We start from the raw sequence: 22,631 nt of genomic DNA on the forward strand, positions 1-22,631 counted from the left end.
CACGAGAGATGGATATATGGACATCTACTAATGGGAGCTCGATTAAATGACACAAAATAAATACCGGTCGATCTGTCGGTGGCTAATCTTTGTGAGAAATGGGTGGTTGCTGTAAAAGTAAAATGAGAGCGAGTGAGGTAGAAAAGGGAGTATTTATTGAGAGTATAACAAACACTGAGAGCGAGTACAGCACTATAAATAAGAGTCCCTGATGTGACGAGTGGAGACGACGTTTCGCGACGCAGCGCGGCGGCGTCTTCAGGTACGGAGTGTGGCGCGCGGCGGGCGGCGGCTGGCGGCTAGCGGCGCAGCTCCCCCCAGTCCTCCTTGATCATGTCGGCCGCCTTCTCGGCCACCATGTAGGTGGGCGCGTTGGTGTGCGCCGTGGGGATGGCCGGGAAGACGGAGGCGTCGACGACGCGCAGCGCCTGCACGCCGTGCACGCGCAGCCGCGGGTCCACCACAGCCGTGTAGTCCCACGAGGGGCCCATCTTGCACGTGCCGCACTGGTGGTAGTTGGTGAAGGTCAGCTGCCGCATGGCGCACACCCAGTACCTGCGGACGGGAGGCAAGCGGGCTCGCTGTAGCTGGCGATGTGAGCGCGGAGCAGCGTGCGATAAACTGTCATATTTGGACTAAAAGTGGAGAAGAGAGGATGGCGCAATGTTCCTGTTAACCAGACTTTGTTCCGATATCCTGCATTAAAATCTGCACTGCCTCGCGAAGAGAAGGTATGTGGCATACTTAATGGTTATTCATCTGTCGAATTCGTGGTGGTGGTGGTGGTGGCGGCGGCGGCGGCGGCGGCGGCGGCGGCGCTGGCGGCGGGAGTGGAGGGGACATTAATCCTGGCCTTGGAGCAGGCTGCCTACTGTCACTAGTTTTCACCGTTTCGCTTTTCTCATCTACATCTGCATCATACACCGCAAGCCACCTAATGCTGTGTGGCGGAGGGTACTTTCGGTACCACTATCTGATCCATCCAACCCTGTTCCACCCGCGAATAGTGCGTGGGAAGAGTGACTGTCGGTAAGCCTCTGTATTGGCTCTAATTCCTCGAATTTTCTCCTCGTTCGTCAATACGCGAGATGTATGCGGGGGGCAAGCAATATGTTATCCGACGCCTCCGGGAGAGTGCTGTCCCGAAATTTCAATAGTAAATCTCTCCGTGATGCACAACGCCTCTCTTTTAACGTCTCCCAGTGGAGTTTGTTTAGCATTTACGTAACGCTCTCTCGCCAGCTAAACGATCCCGTGAGGAAACGCGTCGCTCTTCGTTGGATCTTCTCTCTCTCTTCTATCTGTCCTACATGATAGGGATCCCAAATAGATGAACAGTACTCAAGAATGGGGCGAACAAGCGCCTCATAAGCCACTTCTTTCTTGGATGAGTTAAATTTCCTTAAGATTCTTCCGACGAATCTATGTCTGCTTTTCCCACTATCTGTTTTGTATGGTCATTCCACTTAGGTCGCTCTGGATAATTACTTCTAGCTACTTTACGGCAGACGCTGTCTGCAGCTGTTTGTCATCAATATTGTAGCTGTACAGTAGTAGATATCTTTCCCTATGTATGCGCAATATGTTACATTTATTTACGTTCAAGGTCAACTGCCAGAGCCTGCACCATAGAGCCTGCACCATTTATCAGTTCTCTGCAGGTCGTTTTACAAATTGTATCTTCTGGCGTTGTTACTCTGGTATAGACAAATGCATCATCTCCGAATAGCCTTAAAGAGCATCTGACGCCTTCTGCTATGTCATTTTTATATATTGTAAACAGAAACTGTCCTATCACACTTCCCTGTGCTGCTCCGGATATTACCTTTACATCTGTCGATTTAGTTCCGTTAAGAGCGACGTGTTGAGTTCTATCTGCAAGAAAGTCGTGAATCCAATCGCAATTTTGCTCCGATACCCCGTAATCTCGGTTTTTTTTTTTTTTCATTAAACGGCAATGCGGGACGGCGTCAAATGCCTCACTGAAATCAAGGAACACGGCACCAACCCGAGCGCCGTCGTCCACTGTGCTGTGGATCTCATGGAGGAACAGGGCGAGCTAAGTTTCGCAGGATCTCTGTTTGCGGAGTCCATGTTGATTTTTATAGAGGAGACGTTCATTTTCCAAGAACGTCATAATTCTTGAGCATAAAACATGTTCCATAATTCTGCAACAGATTGACGTCAACGGTATAGGTCTATAATTATGTGGATCTGTCTTACGGCCTTTCTTAAAATCGGGAATGACCTTAGCTTTTTTCCAGTCGTTAGGTACCTTTCGTTGCTCAAGCGATCTACTAAATTACTGTTAGAAGGGGATCAAGTTCTTTCGCATAATCTGTATAGAATCTAATATGTATCTCGCCTGGTCCTGAAGCCTTTCAAGTACTAAGCAATTGTAGCTGCTTTACAATTCAGGTATCGGTTATCTCAATATCTGCCATTTCGATGTTCGTATCGTATAACACACACACACACACACACACACACACACACACACACACACACACACACACACACACACACACTATAGTCACTGCATTCAACAGATACATTTAAGGCACAGTTCACGCAGTCTCGTGGTGAACGAGGCGCCGCAGCGCTTACTGCTGTATCCTAGAACATCGGCTACACTGCAGCACAACCTAGGCTGGTGGGTTGCGCTCCAGGCAGGCGTCAATCGCCATTGTGTAAATCATCAGGTAGCGTTTACGATCAGTATAAATAACATTATGTGTATCCGCTGGCTTGCAGAAGGTTCTGCGGAATCTCATGGTACCACCACCACCACCACCACCACCACCACCACCACCACCACAGGCGGCGCTACAGTTCCGGATTATTTCTCTACATTAGTCACGTGCACGCCAGGAAACGGAACAAGTAATCCTTCGGGCAATAGGTACTGAAACGGTCACGCCAGTTGCAGAGCAAACTCGGATACTCTCATCTCCGGTATGTTCAACAAGTTGCCAAGGAATCTACAACCGGGAGGGTGTCGCTCTTGCCACTCACCACTGGGTCGTTGGAACCTTACGTTGATGGACAGGAAACTTATTCTCACACTGAGTAATTTCCTAGTCTGACTTAGCCTGAGTGATAAAATTTCTAGCTGACCTACTGCACATTTAACTGATTAACCATTCAGACTTGACTGAATAAGAGAGCGTATGTTTCTTCTTCTGAATTCTGACTGAAAACATTAACCCCTTAAGTGAACCATTTTAAGTTGTGTAGACCTGCGTTCGAGCTAACTGCTGCGCCGTTATTAACTGATTTCATAGTGATTTAAATAAAAGCGTGTGTTTGTAATTGGCTGCCTGGGAATATCAGTTAACGCGTTTTGTTCCGCATCGGCCATGAGAGTTACCACACTTTCTCGTACTCGGGAGGACGATGCTTAAATACCTGCCCAACCATCCACATTAAGGTTTTATGTCATTTCATCAAATCACTTAAGGCAAAGGACAGAATATTTCCTTCCCCGTCACTGCTTAATCCGACCCTAATGACTTCGTTGTTGACGGAATGTTATACAATAAGCTTGTTTCCCTCCTCCACAGTCTGAGAAAAGGGGCCATTCTGTGCAAAAGACGAAATCCCTTTCCGATTAATGGGAATCCATCCCTCGTGGTCTTCCACCCATCAAAGCAATACGATTATCTCTTGTTTCGTAGTTCAGTGTTTCCCAACTGGGGAAGGGGGGGGGGGGGGAGGTACTTACTCCTTGGGGATGAAATGACATTTATTTGTAAGCAGAAACAATACTGGTTTAACTATGATTTAGTCAGGAATTTTATTTAAAAAATAATCTCAATTGCCATTATTTCTTTAGATCTAGTATTTACTCGTATATATGAATTCGTAGCATCTTTTGTTTGTGACAAGTCCGAAAGAAAAGACACCATGCATTCATATATAACTGATTCGCCTCAACGGGCAATAAATCCACAATGTTCAGAGTGGATGGACATTTCCGACGGACTTCCAGCGGGAAACCAAAAATTAGCGCAGGGAGGGACATGGACGGGGACTGCCAGGCAGGTGGGGGTGAGAGACGGCCGGGTAGCGAGCCCAGGTAGTCCTCGAATTTCCGATAAACACTGTGTCCGAATGGCGTAGTGGTTAGCGCAACTGCCTAGTAAGTAGGAGACCTGGGTTAACATTTTCACTCCTCACCGCTGATTCCACAAAAAGTCCCGATGCAACTGACATCAAAATGCCTTTCCTTTCTCCCCCTTCCACCTTCAATTTACGTAATAACTAATACCTAATATTTATTGTATTATCGTCATTACCAGCTTGGTAAAGGCCGTCTCTGTACTTCTCCAGGATTTATGTTTTTCAACTGTAATCATCCATATTGATCTTGCATGTTTTCTAATGTCACATACTCTTCTTCCATTACGTCATCGTCTAGCGCTCTCATGACGTGCAGGAAAGATCTTCCTTGTTCCCCATTTGAATGATTGCGTGTTTCCATTTACGTATAATGAGATTTTCTGCTCCAGTCTGTTCCCTGGCTAATTTGTCCCTTCTACTGCGAGTCCAAGTAACACACAACATACGCCTCTGCATTGATCGCTGACCAAGCCCTTGTTTTTAATGTTTTTCGATTTAAAAGACTACGTATCATGTACAAAAATGGTTCAAATGGCTCTGAGCACTATGGGACTTAACGTCTTTGGTCATCAGTGCCCTAGAACTTAGAACTACTTAAACCTAACCAACCTAAGGACATCACACACATGCATGCCCGAGGCAGGATTCGAACCTGCGACCGTAGCAGTCGCGCGGTTCCGGACTGAGCGCCTAGAACCGCTAGACCACCGCGGCCGGCATCATGTACAAAGCCAAAACTGATACTACACATGAATTGTAAACTTTGTTTCAGAGGAATCAGATGCTTACATTTGAAAATTCTGTTAAGTTTACCAAAAGCATTCCAAGCCATTTTTACTTTTCTGTTTGGCTACTTTGCTGTATGTCAACCCATAGTCATATTAATTTCAGTACTTTGGTTCTTAGAAAATCAACATTGTTCTAAGAACGTTTTCTTGACTCCGCTAAGAAAACGCGGTGAAAGTAGATTTGGTTAAAACAGAACAGTCACTTTTTCTGGAAAATAATGGACGTTCGCCGCCAGTCTGTCGGGACACGCCTGAGGTGTACCAACTTCATTTTCTACGACTTGTAGGTGTGAAGTACGTTTTGGACTATGGAAACAATTAAAAACGTGAACAAGATTGAACTTGAGGCACGGATTCCGATGTATGTTCCTCGACACCAAATGGAAAATAAAATATGTAGTGAGAAATCAGCAGAATCAACCATGTGAATTGACTCATTATTTCTTGGTTTAATGAAAAGGGAAAATTTCATATGTCTGATCGTTAACCTACTTAGTTAATTTAAATATAGATGTAATTTTTTTTTAGTGTAAAATGTTTAGTTGGATGCAGTAGGTTTTTGCGGTGTTGGGACAGGAGTTGTGGGCCAATGTCTGATGTTCTTCACGGATAACGTTCTCAGAAAAATCGAGAATCATTGCGGTAGTAAAACGTCGTTTTTATATTTAATGATTTTAATTATATAGAATTGTCCCGTGTATGAGAATAATTTTCGCGTCGTAGAGGTTTTGACCCGGCCTTCGCTCAGTTAGCTGTTAGCTATTGCATCATGTCGTGACCGAACAAATCTGATCGGCATTAGACTATCGCGGCTGTTATTGGGGGGGGGGGGGGGGACACTTAGCCTCGAAGAGTGAGACAGGGGGCGGGGAACACAGCGACTAAATATGTTGTGGCGCGGACGCCTTTTTGGGAAAACACAGTTCCAGACAGTACTCAAATGTAATAACGCAGGGGATGGCTAAAGGTGGTAAATTGATTTTTGACTAGATTCTTCTTGTACATCTACATCTACACACATAATCCGCAAGCCATAGTATGGTGCACGGCAGAGGGTACTTTATACCACTATCAGTCATTAAATTTCCTTCTCAACTCACAAGCAGAACGAGGAAAACACAGCTGTCAATATTTCTCGGTGCGAACCCTTACTTCTCCTGTCCTCGTGATCATAACGCGAAATCTCCATTGGGGGCAGTAGAGTCGTTCAGCAGGAGGCTTCAAATGCTGGTTCTCTAAACTTTCTCAAAAGTATTTCGCGAAGGGAACGTCGAGTTTCCTCCCAGGACTTCCCGTTTGAGTTCACGAAGCATCTACAGAATATGGATAGAAAGAAAACCAAAGAAAGACGGACGCAGTGAGAAGTAGCCTAAATGGAAATACGGCAGTGACTAACTGAACGTCTGAACTGTGGGCCATCATGTAAGCAAAATAATACATGAAGCACATAAAAAACCAGACTAGCACAGATAAAGAGGATCCTGATCAAGGAAGTCCACTAATACCAAACATAGGCCTTAATTTGAGGGAGGCATCTCAGAGACAGTACCTCTGGAGCACTGTATTACACTGAAGAGCCAAAGAAACAGGAACACCTGCCTAGTACCGTGTAAGCTCCCGCGAGCACGCGGAAGTGGCGCAACACGACTTGGCATGGACTCGACTAACGTTTTAAGTGGTGCTGGAGGGAAGTGACACCATGAATCCAGCAGGGCTGTCCATAAATGCGTAAGAGTACGAGAGGGTGCAGATCCCTTCTGAACAGCGTGGTGCAAGGCATCCCAGATATGCGCAATGATGTTCGTGCCTGGGGAGTGCAGTGGCCAGCGGAAGTGTTTAAACTCAGAAGACTGTTCCTGGGGCCACGATCCACTCTGCAGAAATTCTGGACGTGTAGGTTGTCGCATTGTCCTGCTGAAATTGCCCGAGTACGTACACGTTTCATGGGTCCCATATCAATCCAATTGCACGCGCCTCTCTCCATTACAGAGCCTCCATAGCCGTACACATCCATCCGATCGGTACAGTGAAACGAGACTCGTCCGACCAGGCAACATGTTTGGAGTCATAAACAGTCCAATGTCTGTGTTGACGCCCCACGCGAGGCCTAAAGCTTTGCGTTGTGCAGTCATCAAGGGTATACGCATGGGCCTTCGACTCCGAAAGCCCATATCGATGATGTTTCGTTGAATGGTTCGCACGCTTACTTTTGTTGATGACCTAGAATTGAAATCTGCAGCAATTTGCGGAAGAGTTGCACTTCTGTCACGTTGAAAATTCTATTCAGTCGTTGTTGGTCCAGTTTTTGCAGGATGTTTTTCTGGCCGCAACGACGTCGGGGATTAGGTGTTTTACCCGATTCCTGATATTCACGGTACACTCTTGAAATAGTCGTAAGGGAAAATCCCCACTTCATCGCTACCTCTGAGATGCTGTGTCCCAACGCTCGTGCGCTGACTGAGACACCATCTTCAAACTTCAGACTTAATAACCTGCCATTGTAGCAGCAGTAACATATCTAACACTTGCGCCAGACACTTGCTGTCTTATATAGGCGTTATCGACCGCAGCTCCGTATTGTGCCTGTTTACATACGAGGGTTGGAACTTAAATAGTGGCAACTATATATTCACAACTGATACAAAGAGTTACATGTTTGCACCTGTTACTGTCCTTCAGAGTAGTCACCAGCGTTGTGTAGATCCCGTTGCCAGCGATGTGGAAGGCGTGGTATACCGTTAGCAGAGCCTGTTCTGTTGATGGTGCGAACGGAGCGGCCTACTGCGTGTCGAATCCATGGAACAGTTCTGAAGCGAATGCCACCGTCATCGCACAGTATTACTGTTCGTTTTTGGAGCATCACCTACTACCAGCTTTGCGAAAGAAGCGACCCACCCATTATTTTGCACGACAATACGAGGGCGCATATAGCGCTAGCTGTGGCTGCTCTGTTCGGTCGATAGGACTGGGAAGTACTGTACCATCCACCATACTACGCGGACTTAAGTCCTTGTGACTTTGATTTGATTCCGAAGATGAAGGAACCACTTCGTGGCAGTCGCTTCAGAAATTTTCCAGAGATTCGACAGGCAGTAGACCGCTCCATTCGCATCATCAATAAAACAGGCTCTGCTAACGGTATACTACGCCTTCCACATCGCTGGCAACGGGTTCTACACAACGCTGGTGATTACTCTGAAGGACGGTAACAGGTGCAAACATGTAACTCTTTTGTATCGGTTGTGAATAAATAGTTGCCACTATTTAAGTTCCAATCCTCGTATCTCTGTATTTGAATACACATGCCTGTACGAGTTTCTTTGGCGATTCAGTTTACGTCGAAGTGAATCGTTGACTGTTAGAACAAACAATAATGGGTTCGAAAGTCAGTATTCGTGCGAGCTATGAAGTGTGTACTGTAATTGGAATTTTGGGTACAAAAAAATCTAGAACTGCTCTACTGAATAAGGACTGTGTCTAGTTAATAGGCGTGTGGTAATGAGTGAGAGAAATATTGGATAATGGTGTTGACACTTTAAAAGTAGCCGTACTAATGCGCACGGTAAAGAGCAAATTGGTAGGTCCAGAATCGAGACCAATTAAATCGAGAGGTAAATGCACGAAAACCTGCCATCCGATCCACATCTGGTGACTGTTGCCACGGTTGACGAGGTTTACTAATGTGGGACGCGTCACTCCGTACGCGATTGTCGCGGCAGAGCTTGGATGTCGCAGATCCTGTGCAAGGTGCGTACCGTAAGTCCTTATGAGCAAACATACAGTGTATGGAGTGTCTACATCTACATCTACATTTATACTCCGCAAGCCACCCAACGGTGTGCCAAGAGGACTAGCATTTTGACGGCTATCAACGAGAGTGTGATCATTTGTTTTTCGACAGTGTTACGGGGGCAGAGACGTAAGTGTGCGAAGCAAACGCAAAATCAAGGCAACTCAGTACAGAACGTCCTTGTCATGATGCAGCATTCACTTGTCTCTAACGTCCGGTCTCATTCGATTTACCCTCTTCCAGAGCCTTTAACAGGTCACCCATCGTCCTCTTTGTTAAACATCGGCCTGACCTCAGAAGGGCACGCACACGTTCGACATGTTCGTCAGGTTGTGAAGTTGAAGGACTCCATGAGCGAGGGTCATCTTCAACGTATTCTCGGCCTTCCAAAACTGATTTGTGCCACTGAAAAGCTTCCCCATATGCTTGTTTCAAGTTTTCAAAAGGTCTCACTCGCGAATTCCCGAAGTTTAATACAGAAGCTGATGGGAAAATGATTCTCTAAATTCCTCTGTTCCATTTTAGTAACACAGAAACAAATATGCAACTTCATTGATGGCGTACTCGAAAATTACCTAGTGGGTGCACTACCTCGGACTGAGCGTTTGGAAGGGACAAAACACCGGTCTACACAAGTAGCACGATACAGCGTCGCCACATCGCTCGCATTACTGTTATATTTTTCTCACATACCCCATACATTCGGTATCACTCAGCACTGGTGACGACAGCAGGCTTCGGTGCTTGCCGATACTTCAGTCTAGAGTTCAGAAGCGGCAGTTGGGTCTCCTGGTGCGAAAGGCAAGAAAATAAAGGAGAGCAGAGTCGCTTTCCAGTGCAGGCAGTGGATGGAGGCAACAACTAAACACAGACGGTGTTGCTGATTACGACCAAATATAAAGTCACTCCATGGCCAATTGAAACGCCATCTCCGTCATTGGAAGAGGGAATCCGAAAGACCACCTTATTTGTAAGCTAAAGGACGAGGGGCTGGAACGAGGGATGCTTTTGGACCTACAGTGAGGTGACAAAAGTCATGGAATAAAGATATGGGCGTCGCGTACACAGCGTATAAGAGGGCAGTGCACTGGCGGAGCTGTGGTTTGTACTTTCCGACGTGATTATGGCCGCAAGGCGGAAACTGAGAGAGCTTGAACGCGGAATGGTAGTTGCAGCTACAAGCTTGGGAATCCCGTTTCAGGTATCGTTAGGTAATTCAATATTCCGACAGTCAGTGTGAAGAGTGTGCCGAGAATAGCAAATTTGAGGCATTGCCTCTCGCCGCCGACAATGCAGTAGCTGACGGCCTTCACTTAATGACCGAAAGCAGCGGCGTTTGCGTGGAGTTGTCGGAGCCAACAGACGAGCAACGCTGCGTGAAATGAGCGCAGAAATCGATGTGGGACATACGAGGAACGTATCCGTTAGGGCAGTACAGCGGAATTTTTCGTTAGTGGGCTATGGCAGCGGACGACAGACATGAATGCCTTTGCTTATAGCACGACATCGCTGTAGCACTTCCCCATGGGCTCGTGATCATACAGCTTGGACCTTTTTGACTACTGGAACACCGCGGCCTAGTGAGACGAGTCCTGACTTCACGTGATAATAGCTGACGGTAGGGTTCGAGTGTGGCGCAAATTCATGTTGTCAAGAAGGCACTGAGCAAGCTGGTGATGGTTCCATAATGGTGTGGGTTATGTTTACAAGGAATGAACAGGGTCTACTGTTACAACTGACCCGAGAATTGACGTAAAATGGTGATGTTCGGCTACTTGGACACCGTTTTCAGCCATTCATGGACTTCATGTTCCCACATTACGATGTAGTTTTTATGAATGACAGTGCGACTTGACACTGGGACAATTGTTCACGAGTGGTTTGAAGGACATTCTGGACAATTCGAACAAATGTTTGGGCCACCAAGGTCGCCCGACATGAATCCCACCGAACGTTGATGGGACATAACTAAGAGGTCAGTTCGTGCATCGGCAACACTATCGCAGTTATGTGAGGCTATACAGGGTGATTGTTTTTTCCACCGTGTGCAAACTCTATGGATTGATCGATGAGAGGATACGGAACAAACTATGTGTAAGGAAATTATGTCCGGAAGTGCATGGTTTTCATGCTACTAACCATTTATTCAATCGTATTTGTTACAGAGACTGCGGTCAAATACGCGCTGTACCATGCAGTCAGAGTTATAGTATGCATGGTTTCCTCCTATAGGGTGGTACTATTCCTCAAAAGTCATGCCCTAGTGCCCTCTCCTGCCATAGTTAATTGATAACGTTGGCCGGCCGCGGTGGCCGTGCGGTTCTGGCGCTGCAGTCCGGAACCGCGGGACTGCTACGGTCGCAGGTTCGAATCCTGCCTCGGGCATGGGTGTGTGTGATGTCCTTAGGTTAGTTAGGTTTACGTATTTATAAGTTCTAGGGGACTTACGACCTCAGATGTTAAGTCCCATAGTGCTCAGAGCCATTTGAACCATTTTTTGATAACGTTGTGTGCGATTCACTTCTCTGGCTGACTCACCCTGTAGTGGATGTGATACAGCGTCGCACAGAATCGTTCCGTATTCGAATCGAGAGCTTGCCGACACCGTGTTTGCTTACGGAAGGGCAAATGGCAGCGGTCGGCAGGCAGCAAGGTTGTATCAGGAAACCTGTCCCTGCCGACGACGACCACAGCATTCAGTGTTTGCAACAGCTTTTCGCCGTTTGTCTGAGGCAGGGTCATTTCAGGAAGCAGGAAATAATGAAGGACGTATCCGAAAAGTTCGGACACCAGACTTGGAGGAAAATGTGATTAACACTGTGGAAGGCGACCGCCGAGTCAGTACCAGGCAGTTGGCCCGCCAGTACAGGGTAAGCCAGACCACAGTGTGGAACATTGTCCGTGGCAGTTGTTACTAGTCTTATCACTTACAGGGTGTGCAGGGCTTACTAGCGACAGAGTTTCCACATCGGGAGCAGTTTTGTCACTGGTTTGTTCACCACACAACCACGATTGCGGGATCTGTGTCATCCATCATTGTCACAGATGAGGCCACCTTTACGCGGTGCGATATCTTCAACTTTCGTAACAGTCATTGTGGGATAGTATGCAGAACTGCCATGGTATGGTGACAGCGAACAAACAACATCGGTGCAGCCAGATATGAATGGCCTGGGATAATTGGCGACCGTATTTTGGGACCAGTCTGCCTTCCACGTCTGCTAACAACTTCTTGCAGGTGATTTTTGCCTCTCCTGCTGGAAGAGGTGTTATTGATGATTGGAAAGGTTATGTGGCTGCTAGATGATGGTGCTCCAGCCCAATTCGCCGTTAACGTGTGGACTCAACTCAGTCCTGTCTTCCCTGGTCGATGGATCCAACGAGGGGGTCCAGTTGCATGGCCTGCTCTGTCACCGTATCTCAACCTGTGCGATTTTTGGTTATGGGGTTGTCTCAAAAGTATCGTGTATGCAGAGCCCATTCCAGATGTGGAGACACTGGAGCAGAGTATTCATGTTGTCTGTGACACTCTTCGAGTGCAGCTGGCCGATGTGAATGTAAGAGACAGAACATACCACGGCGCGTACACGCATGCACTGAGGCACATGAAAACCATTTTCAACACGTACTGTGTGGTGTCACCGCCAGACACCACACTTGCTAGGTGGTAGCCTTTAAATCGGCCGCGGTCCGGTAGTATACGTCGGACCCGCGTGTCGCCACTATCAGTGATTGCAGACCGAGCGCCGCCACACGGCAGGTCTAGAGAGACTTCCTAGTACTCGCCCCAGTTGTACAGCCGACTTTGCTAGCGATGGTTCACTGACAAAATACGCTGTCATTTGCCGAGACGATAGTTTAGCATAGCCTTCAGCTACGTCATTTGCTAAGACCTAGCATGGCGCCATATTCAGTTACCATTGATATTGTGAATCATGTACCGTCAAGAGCGACGTTCATCATTAATGGATTAAAGGTAAGTATTCCACCAGCTACGTCCGTTTTTCTAAATTCTAATTTCCTTGTCCTGTTCCAGACCTCACGCCAGCCTGCGTGAGCTAAAACGTGTGCATTTCGGCCTCCTCTAGTGACACGGTGTTGGCTCTCCTGCCAACCACAACATACTGTAACTATGGTTGGATGGTACAGCGCATATTACCCGGAGTCTCTGTAACAATGTATGATTGAATAAATGGTCTCTAGCATAGAAACAATGTGTTTCCGGACACAAGTTCATTAGGCTTTTCTTGTTCCGAATCCTGTCATCGATAAATCCCTGGAGTTTGTACACGGCGGAAAAAATCACCCTGATGAGCCAGCGTGGCTCAGTATTTCTGCAGGGGGCTAAGACTCGAGTCCGTGCCGCGTCGAGATGCTGCACTAGGCCGCGCTAAAAGAGGTTCGACCGAGATATCGGGAGGTAGCCCGCGACTGTAGTGTAGTGTAGTGTTGGGCGGGTTGCGGCACTCACTCGTCGCTGGAGAAGGGCAGGTGCCGGCAGGCTGGCACGGGCACGTCGTGCAGGCGCGACTGGAATCGCTGCAGCGGCGGCGCGCCGGCCAGCCGGATGGCCTGCCGGATGCCGCGCAGCGACACCACCACGTCGCGCGGGTGGCTGAAGAAGCCGGGGCGGATGCGCGGCGGCGCGCGCGGGTCCCGGCTGCGCAGCCACACGCGGCCGCGGCTCAGCGGGCGCATCGGCAGCGGGAACGCCATCCAGGTGTGCGCGCGCTCCACCGGCGCGAACATCGCCTCGTACACGTCGTCGCGGATCCCGAAGTTGCGCCGCAGCGTCGGCTCCGACACCACCGAGCCGCCCTGCGGGCACACAGGATGGTTGCAGCACCTCGGCTCATCAACATAAAATGTCGAGCTAAAAACACCTTCAGCCGTCTACACTACCAATTTCAATTAATTTTTGACTCCAGTTACGGCTTCACTTTACAGCGACTTACTGCAGGCCCCTATTGTAATGCCACTTCCTCGGACGAGAAATGAAAATCAAAAATTGCCTCCAAAACTCCCAAAGATTTCCCCAAAACAAGTTCCAAATTTATTAAGAAACTAAAAAGCCGCCTCGATTGCGAAAAAAGCACCTAGTGTTAACCCAGATTTCGGCGTAGATAACTACACCTTCTTCAGAACAACAATAAAACCGACAAGTGCCTAAGAAGACCTTTGTCAATCATTAGAAGTACACCATAGCTATACATTTATAAACAAAACGAAAAGTAAAACACAAACACTACATGTGTACAAGGTCAAAACCACTACTTAACTTAATAGTGTACGCTCCACCTCATGTGCATAGGTAGCGGGTCGGGCTTGTAAGTGAGCGACCCTTTGCAGCTGCAGTTTATGGTGCGTCATGACCCTTCGAACATTGGCCCATGTGAGGTGGTGCGTACACTATTAACATAAGTAGTGGTTTTGACTTTGTACACATGTAGTGTTTGTGTTTTACTTTTCGTTTTCGTTTATAAATGTATAGCTATGGTGTACTTCTAATGATTGACAAAGGTCTTCTTAGGCACTTGTCGGTTTTATTGTTGTTCTGAAGAAGGTGTAGTTATCTACGCCGAAACCTGGGTTGACACTAGGGTTTTTTTTCGCAATCGAGGCGGGTTTTTAGTTTTTTAATATATTAACCTACGATTGCTGACGCGCTGCGATGTTGAAGGTTCTTAAGTTCCAAATTCCATCAAAATTGAACAAGCAAACAAATTTCCAGTTAACACTACTATTTGGATATTAACCAGTATCTGAATCAGGAATCTAATACTTAGTAATTTATTAACATAAGAAATAAACATAGGATTCCAATAAAATCAAACTCAAAATTCAAAATCATAGTAATCGCAAAATCATTATAATTAAAATTCGCAAAGTAGAACCAATGTTCCCAAAGAATACTCCGTGTGAGTACTCTTTGAGATTCGCGAGTAATGGCTAAGGATAATTCAATCCATTGTCACTACGTTACGAGAGTCAGCCGAAGCAGGTCGTGCTTTTCAATGCTCGTACAAGTAGCCGCAATGAGATTTTTTCAGAATTGATTATTGCGATCTACTACGACGCAGTGAAACGATACTTTGACTTCAAATATTACGTTATTTAGAATTCAGATAGAGAACTTGCATACATGAGGCAGAAGTGACTTTTAATTACATAACCTGAAGTTAACACTATTTAGGAAGTGAACACAGATAGACAATTTCATTTGTAGTAACAGTGGTCTATGGAACTTGGCGATAGTTACGAAGCATATAATTTATAATTCACCCCAACACCTGCGAGAGCTTCTTCCTCACGGCTCTGTTAGGAAGTGACTAATATTGTCTAATAAACCAGCATATCGTGTCAATTCACGCATTTATCATTGACGTTTAACAATATTATTTACAGAGATGACGTGGTGCAACATTATTTGACTCAAGCGCACGGCACTTATATAGAAACTTCTTGACGTTACGAATTAATGACACTGTTAGGACTCATTATAGATTTGAGATTACAACCAGTCTATATGGAATTTTCTGTCACTGGAACTAATTTCAACTTATCATTTTACACTATGTAGATACAACAATAATAACGGTGTAAACCATCTAACGAAAGTTGGGGGAGGGTTGCTTAAAATTTAAGAAATTAATTTACATACGGTGCTAATATGTCGTAAACATACAACAAAAAACAAAGTGTACAGGGAGTGACATGAAAGATAAATTAAGGAATGAAACGAGAGAGAAGTTGCACGCTGTGTGAATATAAAATAGGAAACAAAATATGTATGCCATATAATAGTGAAAGAGAACATTGTGATCGGAGGTCAAAATTACGTGTTATGCATAGATAAACACGGTGTTACATATTAGCAAACAACCAGTATGTAATGGTAATGTGAATGCCCGTGAATCAACTGAAGCAAAACTATCACAGTCATTTACTGATGAGTACATTCTGAAGGTAAAATATTTATTTATACGTTGTCACCTAATAATAACATGTAGAACCACTTATTCGAGGTCAATCCCATGTTAACTGCTTGCATCATCATGTACTATACATTAGTAATAACTAATAAAACAAGAGCATAAAGTTACGTCAACATAATCTATCAATCACAGATTTTAAAGGCGCGACCTATTTAATAAGAACATTATTAATGATAACTCTGAATCTAATGTGGTACAGCATAACGAATTCCCACAAAGCAGGAAATATAAAAAAGAAAACAAAGACAGACGCTTCTACGTGACACACAGCCCTTGTACAGGGTAAGGCAGAGGATAGTGTGCCCATCGACCATGAGAGGAAGCCAGTAAAATGGACCTAGAATAAAGAACAAATTCACATGTCGTGTGGTAAATACAGCATTATGGTGAGGGGAATATCCAGATGCTTCTAAAGGCAAAAGTTACGACTTGAGTAGCCACACATGTGCAAAAGAACCAGATTATATATATATAAGTCGTAATTTACTCTAAATGTGCAAGAAACACGTCAAAGGGCAACGTCAGTACGTACGGGAACTAATATTTTAAGGCCGCATATGTACCTAGTACAGAATGAAGAAATAGTTGGAAACATTTGTCTATCATGAAATAAGACAGAATTCAAGGAATAGGCAATCCGGTAACAAGGTCGACCAATGAATCATTGTAAATATAGGTAGTTGAAGGTGTTTTTGATACTTCCAAATTAAATTACCTCGTGCAAACACGTTTCAGCGTGTGTGTCAACACAGTAGGTTCTTACTGTTACTAGACGTCTGAAAATATTAAACGTTTTTATTAAGTTTCAACAAAAACTTGCACTGACAGCCTTTGAGAAAAAGGATATCGATTCGAAATGTGTAGTTCACTAAAGAAGATGTGAGACAGATTCTGATAATTTCATCGAAATCTTGAGAAATTGGGAACAGAAAGGATATTCGGACAAGGAGCCTCGACATTACGGGAACTATGGTGAACAATAGTAACGGACGCTCACAGATCCTTAGATTCAAAAGAGGAGCAGCTTCGCTTTCCTAACTGTCCGCCAAATGTAACAGTAAAAATTGCCTTCACGGCTTTCAGTAAAGTAAACAGGGTATTGTGTACTAAACATTCTACGTGCCTGAAAACGGAAACTTCCAATTAGCGTGTATGACAAGTTTCCACTTTCCAGAGTCAGATAAACGTTCATAATGGAACAAGAATGCTATGTGACATGTCGAGAAATACTAGGAAAGATCACAAAAGATGCAGAAACTGGGCCAGGGAACAGATTAGCGTGGAAGAGGTAATTATAACTATAATGAAAACAAAATGGAACGGATGGCGAGGAATTTTTTTTTTTTTGAAAGGGGGGGGGGGGGGATGGCAGAGAGACATGTAGTCAAGTGAACCCGTGGTGCTTGAATCAAGGAAGTACACTGGTGGATGGCGAGAGACGGGAGAAGATTCAGAAGATCCCTCAATGGAAGGTGAAAGAGAATATTAGAAAACTTGAAAATTATATGTCACGTTTGCAACTTTCGTACTAAATTATTTCGTGAGTGCTAATTCGCAGGTTCCCTGCAAAGCCGCGTTCTGTACTAGGCCATCAATTTCTTCAAATGTAGTTGTGTCTGGCACATGCGTAAAGTGGTCCCACGAGCTAGTCAGGTTCCAGCCAACCGGATGGCTAACTGTGGAACGGTGGTGCAGTAGCGTGTCGAGTCTAGTTCAGCATAGTCTCCCTGCCTCGTTCGCTTAATGGGCACTACGGTTTTGGTAAGATGTTGCATGGTTGAGCAGAGATTGAGAACTTTCGCAGTGTGAGTTCGTTAGTCATTCACGGATATCGTGTAGTTAACAGGTACCGATATTTCTGCTTCGTATTCAGAGATTTAGACTGGACAGTTTCAGGGAATGTTTCATGACTTCAAAGAATGTCTTCATCTGGAGATGTCACTTGTGTGCCGTTGCGAAGAGAGTGATCTTCGATGGGCAGTACAGAATCGGTTTTGGTATCAGTCCATCCGAATAATAAAGCATTTAAATTCGTCACGCTCCCAGTCAACGGGTTTTATGAAATATTATTCTATATACCCAGACTTCCTTTTGTTTCAAGTACCTCTTGTGTCACGTGTTCTGAGAAACGTTGTGTGCGTTATCAAGACTTAACTTCATTTTGGCTCTGAGCACTATGGGACTCAACTTCTGAGGTCATTAGTCCCCTAGAGTTAAACCTAACTAACCTAAGGACAACACACACATCCATGCCCGAGGCAGGAGTCGAACCTGCGACCGCAGCGGTCTCGCGGTTCCAGACTGCAGCGCCTAGAACCGCACGGCCACTTCGGCCGGCTAACTTCATTTTGGAAGTAATTATATTCTGTTTTTTTCGAATATTTTCTAAATAAACTGAATTTAGTTGCCATCACTTCCCTATTCAGACGAAATTATGCGGAGTTGCACTTTACAGTTAGCACAACTTCATTCGACATAGCGTGGACTTGCCATAAGCGGAGAGAATTCCTCCTAATTGGTTCTTCGAATACTTTCCTGCTATTCAGCCACTACTGTGACATTTCGCACCATCGTCCTATGCATTGCTTTTCAGAATAAATCTGCGGAGCAGACAGACGTGGCGCACTTGCAGCTAATCATTTCATGTAAACTGTGATGGTCTTACGTCTTATTTGATGAGGTATGGCAACGGTCTGGGTACACCTTGACAATTGCATCCAACAGTGCTACAAGCACCGTTGTTTACACATTTTTAAGTAAATTCAGATGTTTGGTGTGAGTAATCAGGTCGACGTAAATCAATCAATTATTTGCTATGCCCAATGTAAAACTGTTGCCCAAAATAAGCCTTTCCTGTTCTTGGTCGTATGTCCGAAATATTACGGTCAATCGTATATTTCGTAAATTAATGGACCTAAACCTTGTATATGGGAATGCATTTCAATTCAGGGCCTATTTCGGACTTACTTTCGTAAGTAATCCGTTTTCCAGACTGGACAACGTGCTTACAAACGGATGATGATGATGATGATGATGATGATGATGATCACTGAGTCTTTAACAACAGTGGCGATTGAAAAGCTTGAGCTAAGTAATTTGTTTTCATCCAGAAAAAACGGAAACAGTGATAGAAGTACGTGGATCCAAACACATCATTTAGCGAAACTTGCCATTGGAGAAGTCTTGGACATACAGGGAACAATGCCAGAAGGGCAACAACACTTTGTAATGACACCACCTATCACACTGAAAAAATATGTAAAGAAAAATACACACACACACACACACACACACACACACACACACATATATATATATATATAATATATATATATATATATATATATATATATATATATATATATGAGGCACCATAAGCAAAGAAAAACACTCCAGTATCGGTTGCAAACGCAGTCACACAAGCAACTAGGAGCTAATGCTTAAGAAACTTTCAGTCCGGTATGAGTCACATACGTTTAGTCTATGTATCTCCGGTTTCATGCCTTTCAGGACAACAACGTAGGAAGAAATCGTATGTACATACGTCAAAATTCTGGCCATGTAATAAATTTGAAAAGATTTCGTTAATTTTATGACTACCTACGTAAAAAGGTAATGTTTTATTGCAGGCGTTATACACCTCAACATTTTTCAGTCTTGACACGGTGTAGAATAGCATCACAATGTTTAAAAGTCTGGAAGATGTTTCTTGGAACAAGCCTTTTCCGGCTGTGTTGAAAATTCGTCCTTAAAGCCAAAGTTTCCTGCTTAGGTAAGGCTGTCATCTATTATAGCACTGAGATTCTTTGCTTTTGTTGGTACTGCAACATGATGGCGAAATAACGCGGAAAATAGAACGTGTGATTTCCTTCAAGTTCGATGATTTTTATGCCTATGTAGGTAGTGAATTTGCAGTGTTACTCAGCACGGCAGCCCCCGCCCTGTAGGGATGGACAAATTCTCAAAAATATCGATATTTATAGAAGATACCGTAATTATCGAGACGAATATATCGATATATCGGTCGGTATTTTCAGTATTCAAAGGAATTTAAAAAAAAAATTGATCGTAGTCACAGAAATGATGAACTAACTTCTAAAAACTGACAATTACTTCATTGTCTCCAACATTAATGGATAAAAGACACTCAGTGTACTACAGAAGGACTTATTTACGAAAAAACTAATTAATGAAACCAGTAATCTTCAGCGGTAGACATTAATAGGGCTCTTTGTGTAATGTGTTCTCCTGCAGACATGGTTTTTTTGGAAACTCAAATCAACTTGAAGTCAAACCAAAGACTGTGTAACAGCTTTGGGATCGTACAACTATGTAATGCCACTTTGTTCGCTTCAACTTTATACAGTATGTCACGTCGCGATAACCACCTAACAGTAGCAGAGCTCCTAAACGACTGGTTGGAGGGCGTCAGGTTGCGTCATTGTTCGGTGTGTGTGTTGTAGGTATTGCGTGAACGGCTTCGCTGTCTCGTCATTAGATGTCACGCGCCATTCTTGTGAACACTGTTCGTGCCAGACGTGCCTAACAAGCGACGAACAAGCAGAAGCGAAATGACTGACGGGAATTAGTCTCGGCTTCTTGCGACTGAAACACTTCTGAACATGAAATATTGTACTTACCAAACACATTTCAGACAACAAAGCTCATGTTCCATTAAATACTAGTGCAGTAACGTGTGCGATATTTGTGCCGAGTGTACGTTACTTTTACTGTGCTTCTACGTATCTTTTCTTGATCCAGGCATTCAGGGGGTAATAGAAGCACACATTCTGCCTCATATTTTGGAGTAGGAGTGATAATTTCCACTATTCTCACCCAGTGCTGTCAGCAAACGTGTGCCTTTTGCACCTTGTACCTATCATTTGAAATGGTAGAAGTGACACACGCAGGTAACACGCTTTCATGAATATGCAGTATAGAAACATTCATGTCCAAATGTGGCGCTCGTTTGTAGTACTGAACATGAAATTAAAGCCATTGTTAGACACTTGCTGTGAGATTACGAAGATTGGTTGTTGTTGGAATGGGCAAGAAATCTACTGATGAGAACTGTAGTGACTTAGAATCAATAAGACAGACAATAAAAAATATCGCTATCGATATTCAGCAGAAAACACAGGTCAACCGATACATCGATAATTCAAATATCGACAGCAAATGTCGATACTAGTCTGTAGAAACATCTGTATTTTCACATTACGACATCTTTTTCCCGCCCCCTCCCTCTCCCCCTCCCAGCTTACGCTTAGTAGAGCGGCTCACCAGGAACTCAATCTCCATGTCGGCGTGCGCGTCCAGGTTGTCGGGGTCCTCTGTGTCGTAGAGGGCGAGCGCCTCCGCGCCGCCGGGCACCGCCATGGGCCCGCGGCCGTACGCCAGGAACTGCACGTAGTTGTCGCGCCGGCCCAGGATGTCCTCGGCGCGCAGCGACACACTCTCGTTCACCACGAACATGAGGCCGCCGATGGACGCGTGGTCCTGCAGGTTGTAGCCCACCTGCGGAAGAGTTATCACAACGTACAACTTACAGAGTCACCGTTGAATTCTTAACAGGTCGTAACCAGCATACTGAACTCAGCGTCTCTTCTCACGGACAGCTTATGCCTCATCCCATCGATCCACATTTTGTCCAAACTCTACGTTGTGCTAGCCACAGTAAACGAGATTCTTATGTCGTAGTATCACTTCATAACAAACTATTGCGTTTGTACTATTCTCTTTGTATTTTCTTCCCTCAGTAATATACTGGGTGACAATTATTGAACTACATGAAAAAAACGTAAAGTAATTACAAACTACGGCGTGCACACACTTTATTCAACACGTGAACGTCACTACAGATATTCCTATTTACGTTATGACATGTTCGATGTGCCTTCCATCATTGGCGATGATGTGGCGCAGACGAATGGTGGAATTCTGCGTGACCCGCTGAAGTGTCTGAATGTTGATGCTGTCGATGATCTCCTAAGTGGTGGTTCTCAGCTCAGCATGGTTTTGGGGTTATTTGGGGTTATTGCTGTAAAACTAGTCTTTAATATAGCCTGCCGGCCGGAGTGGCCGTGCGGTTCTAGGCGCTTCAGTCCGGAACCGCGCTGCTGTTACGGCCGCAGGTTCGAATCCTGCCTCGGGCATGGATGTGTGTGATGTCCTTAGGTTAGTTAGGTTTAAGTAGTTCTAAGTTCTAGGGCACTGATGACCTCAGAAGTTAAGTCCCATAGTGCTCAGAGCCACTTGAACCATTTCATATAGCCCTACAAAAAGTTGTCGCATGTGTTCAGACTCGGAGAATATGGCGGCCAGTCGAGGCCCATGGCTACCCCATAGCCAGAATGCGGTCCCCACGCATTCTCCTGCTTCGACGGGGTCCAACTCCGTCTTGCATCACCCATATCTTGTCGAAATCAGAGTTACTTTGGATAATGGGGATGAAATCATCTTCCAAAACCTTCACGTACCATTCGGTGATCACCGTGCCATCAAGGAATACCGCAACGATTATTCCGTGACTGGACATTGCACACCAGTCACCCGTTCAGGGTGAACACATTTCTCGATCGAGAAATGCGGATTCTCAGTCCCCCAAATGCGCCAGTTTTGCTTACTGACGAACCAATCCAAAGAGCTCCGTCGCTAAACCAAACTATGCATGCGCATACTAATTCCCGTCATGCCCCGCGACTAACCGTGCAGTTTGAACGTCCCAACGCAAACCGTTCAGAAGTTACGACGATTTTGTTTCATATACTTCAGTAATTGTCACCCTGTAAAAGAGCTGGCATAATACTCTCTTTAAGGGACATCCACAACCGCCGCTAAACTATTTCTTGATGAATAAACACTTAACAAATCCTTTATTCCGATAAAATCATACAAACGACCCGTGTTTCAGGATGCAAACGCCATCTTCAGGCG

At 45.0% G+C, this 22,631-nt stretch overlaps 1 protein-coding gene across 1 annotated transcript in view; it reads right to left on the minus strand.

The window, feature by feature from the left end:
• Positions 1-299: 299 nt before the first annotated feature.
• Positions 300-22,631, minus strand: part of LOC126418852 (glucose dehydrogenase [FAD, quinone]-like) — a 101,372-nt gene continuing 79,040 nt past the window's right edge. The window contains exons 6-8 of the mRNA XM_050085839.1: positions 20,979-21,212; positions 13,172-13,518; positions 300-555 (exon numbers count right to left, since the gene is read on the minus strand). Of these exons, the coding sequence (XP_049941796.1) occupies positions 300-555; positions 13,172-13,518; positions 20,979-21,212 (837 nt within the window). The remainder of the gene's footprint in view (positions 556-13,171; positions 13,519-20,978; positions 21,213-22,631) is intronic.

The sequence above is a fragment of the Schistocerca serialis genome, chromosome 9 (assembly GCF_023864345.2).
Source record: "Schistocerca serialis cubense isolate TAMUIC-IGC-003099 chromosome 9, iqSchSeri2.2, whole genome shotgun sequence".
In the NCBI taxonomy this organism is placed as follows: domain Eukaryota; kingdom Metazoa; phylum Arthropoda; class Insecta; order Orthoptera; family Acrididae; genus Schistocerca; species Schistocerca serialis.